At 45.5% G+C, this 4,098-nt stretch overlaps 1 protein-coding gene across 1 annotated transcript; it reads left to right on the top strand.

The window, feature by feature from the left end:
• Positions 1–7: 7 nt before the first annotated feature.
• LOC108670537 (MFS-type transporter SLC18B1-like) lies at positions 8–1,504 on the top strand. Its single transcript, XM_018158003.2, has one exon. The coding sequence runs from the start codon at positions 8–10 to the stop codon at positions 1,142–1,144; it is 1,137 nt and encodes a 378-aa protein (XP_018013492.2). The 3' UTR covers positions 1,145–1,504.
• The last annotated feature ends 2,594 nt before the right edge of the window (positions 1,505–4,098 follow it).

Here is a 4,098-nt window from a genome sequence, read left to right as displayed (position 1 = left end):
CAACTTTATGAAAAATGCTGGAATTTTTACTGTATCAGTATCGTGCATTTTATTTGGGTTTCTTAACCGAATGAGCGGACCTACTGTTTTCTTAACGTTCTCGTACATCATTCGGATAATGGAAGCGCTAGGTGGTGCCGCCTTCATCACAACAGCTTTCAGCATCATAGCGCAGGAGTTCCCCTTGACTGTTGCTTCTGCTTTTGCCACTCTCGAAACTTTCTTCGCGCTTGGTTTGATAGCGGGACCCGTAGTCGGGGGCGCTTTGTACGAGTTGGGAGGCTTCACTCTGCCCTTTGTGGTGCTAGGCTGCCTCTTGATGGTCGCAGCAGTCGTGGTGTGGTACTTCTTACCTGTGGAAGGTAGTCGCACCAGATCAACTTCAAGATACTCGGTGTTTTCGCTTCTTAAGAAACCAAAAATATTTCTTTACGCTTTCACCACAATGTCGGGGTCTCTCAGCGTTGGCTTCTTGTTTGCAACTCTGGAGCCCCACATACGTCCGTGGAATCTCACTCCTCTCGAGATCGGCCTAATCTTCGTTTTAGACGGCTTCGCGTATGTCATTTCTGCGCCGATTTGGGGCCTTTTATGCGACAGATGTCTTCCCGAGCGAGCTGCTACAACGATAGGGGCTTTAATAGCCACGGTAGCTTTCTTGCTGTTGGGTCCTTCTCCAATTTTACCCATAAAAAACAGCTTACCTCTGTGCATCTGTGCCCTGGTGGTTCATGGCCTTGGCTTTGGGGCCCAGTTTGTGGCCACTTTCAGTGGAATGCAGAAGGAAACCGTCGAGGCTGGACTCCCGGATGATCTCACAACCTACGGCCTAGTGTCCGGACTATGGAATTCTTCTTTTGCACTTGGCGCCTTCATCGGGCCATCAATCGCCGGGGTCATGTTGGACACCATTGGATTTGGTTGGGGCACGTCCATCATTGCCTTGCTTCACCTATTTGTGGCCTTTGTCACAATCTTTCTATCCTGCTACTACCGCTACTGTCGTGACGAAGATCTTTCTGAAGGAACGTCTCGTTTTCAACTGTCTGTAAGAAAAAGTGAATCTGCCGACTCTCCGCATGACAGCGGCTGCAACTCAACCCTCGTATCTCGCGAGTATGTCGCCATTGGTACAGTTGATTAAATTATTACGCTTAGGATATTGTAACAATGGCTTTGCATATTTTCACTTTTTGCCTTATGCCTCACAGCCGAAGAAAGGCTGTCGCAAGTCAAGTACTTTATTAGTTTCGCAATTTCGTAAAGTGATTCGTAAGAATCGCTTAACGAAATATCACTTCCAGAATCACGTCTAAGATTTCTGATATATAAGAATCGTAAGAAACACTTTACGAAATATCACCTCCAAGATTTCTCCGGATCACCTTCAAGATCACCTAAGAATCACCTCCAGAATAGTGATATATTGCAACGAAAGGAGGGGGAGGCTGTGTAGGATTCCCTCATTTAATAACAGAGCCGCGGCCAGAGTACAGACTCTTCGTGATGGATCACTGTCTATGGTAGGACCGAGGCTGTTAAATGCCCTGCCAAAAGCGCTGAGAGGAGGGTTATAAGACGAGCAGGCAACCAGCAACACGTAGGGATCACGAAGCAATGGAGATGTGATGGATATTGGCAAATTTATACTATTGAAGAGAAAAAGATATGATTTTGTTCAATTCTATTTCCTGTTCAAGACAACTTTCAACTTTATATGTAATATCAAATAATTTCATAACTAACCAAAATTTTGGCCGTTGGCAGGGTGTTGTATAATGCAAAATAATGGTTCTGGCGGGTCAGCGAGCCAGTGATGGTCGCAAAACTACCTTAGAAAAACTGATCTATCTAAAATGGAGCCAAAGTTCATCTACTCTTTTCCCAAGTTGCCACTACCATGATGGGCAATACACACACATCTGTAGAGGCACTTTTATAAAAATGCGCTTGTAAGTTGGTTGTTGTGAACCCTCATTTTGCGCAGGATGGGTACATGAATCAACCGCAAAGATTTTATATGATGTCAGTTTTGGACCAATCTTCTGCGACTGTGAATGAGTACACTCGGGGGAATGAGAGAGACTGTCCAAAAAAGTGATGCACTCATTACTCTCGTGTGGGTGATGCACTTATTACTCTCGTACTCTAAATTATATTATCGTGACCCACTTGCAGAGAGTCAGTGATAAAAGGGTGAATCTGGGCTACGTCTGCTCTCTGATTTTGTCAATAGTCGTACAACTTGACCGTCTCGTTATAATTATATTCATTAAATGACACTAGGATCAATTAAATTATTAGGAATATTATTAGTGTAAACTCCAATTTTAGACATATCTCTCATTTAGTGCCAAGGGTAAACTATAATATCTTTAAGATATTAAGAACTTAATTTTATCTATTTATGGCTGTTATATTTGTACTTTTCCATAAAGAAAAGTAATAAAAATGAATGTGGCAATGTTACTGTAATAGATAGGTCTGTGATGGAGCCAAGTGTTTCTCTACCCGCGTCTTTCAGTCAATATTTGTTGTTATATCATCACTTATATGTTTGCTGTGGCAGCCGCGGCAGGGTTCGCACTGTCGCCGCATGTACATGAACCGGTGAGCATGGCGCATCCGGTGATGCATTACAATGCAGTGCACTAACCACTGGGCAGGGTGGCCCAGTGGTTAAAGTTCCGAGTACCAGGATTGGAGCAGAGAGGTGCGGGTTCGATCCCAGCTCTGTGCGACAGTTTCTGGTCAGAATCGGCGAGGAGGCCGGGCGGTTAAGCACAGCAGAATTGTAGCAGTGAGTTGCGAGTTCGAGACCGCAAAATGCTGTGAATGTTCTGCGAGTTAAGAAGCGGCGACAGGCCTTCGGCCTAATAACGCTGAAACCGCTATTATTAACCGCTATATCCTACTGCAGCCGCTGATAATAGCGCTAGCTTAAGGTGCTTATACACGAGGCGAATAGTTGAGTCGATTAGTTGCGTCGACTATAATTTGTGATGATTGGCGTGTTCAGAGGTAACTAGCTGGTGCATTGTACGCAGAGCAACTCGAGTTGTTTTGAAGCAGTCGAGTCACTCGAGTGTGCCCAGTAGCGGCCCGGCCTTCATATACTGAGCATAGTTGCGTCGTTCTCTCTCTTGCCCACTGCAGCGCGCACAGCTGTCGAGCCCTCGCTTGCCTCCACCGTGCACACCTTTACTCGACAACTCCCAACGTCGCACTGGCGCCGGCGCACTGTATTGAAAACACTCTCCTCGTGTATGGGCTCTCAGCCTGCAAAACTGTAGTCGACTCAACTAATCGACGCAACTAATCGCTACGCGTATAAGCACCTTTAAGGTGCTTATACGCGGGGCTTGTATTCGCTCCGAGTACTCGGTGCGAGTCCAGTTTTCTCGGCTGAGAGCCTATACACGAGGAGAGTATTTGGTTAACAGTCCGCAGGCGCCAGTGCGTTGTTGGGAGCTGTCAAGTGAGGTCTGGGTGGTGGAATATGCAACGTAACGATATTGACGCGTTTGAGGAAGCACTTGGTGGCATAGTTGCCACACTTTCTGAGGAAGTGTAAAACTTTGTAGATCAGCGTAGAGTGTGGGTGAGAGACATAATAAGGTCTAGTTCAACTTTAAAAACACTACTTTCTCAATTTGTTCTTGTTGGAATATTCATCGCGACGTACGTTCCACAGTAGACACAGTACTTTTGGAATATCTATAAGAAAAGTTGAAAATCATCTAAACAACTCTTGACGTTCTTAGAACCGTCGTCGTTGGGATAAGACACAGTTCATAACATTGAAGAATGCAGTGAGGCCCAAGCAGGATACCGAGTGGCACACGAGTATTCACTACGACTACCGCAGCCCAACTAGACCGCACATAACAACTTGCACTGCTTCGAGCGACAATGCATCAGCTACTCGCATACGAATACGTAATAAATCAACATAATGTTCGCAGTGCGAGTACTCGGAGCGAATACAAGCCCTGTGTAGAAGCACCATTTGCCTGGGCGGCTGAACTTGCATAGTATATCCACCTTCCGATACTCGTTCATCTTACATTCGTATTCGTACAGGTATAACAAAAGTCA

This window comes from Hyalella azteca, unplaced genomic scaffold (genome assembly GCF_000764305.2).
Source record: "Hyalella azteca isolate HAZT.00-mixed unplaced genomic scaffold, Hazt_2.0.2 contig6184, whole genome shotgun sequence".
NCBI lineage: Eukaryota > Metazoa > Arthropoda > Malacostraca > Amphipoda > Hyalellidae > Hyalella > Hyalella azteca.
This window is presented reverse-complemented; position numbering and strand designations above follow the sequence as displayed.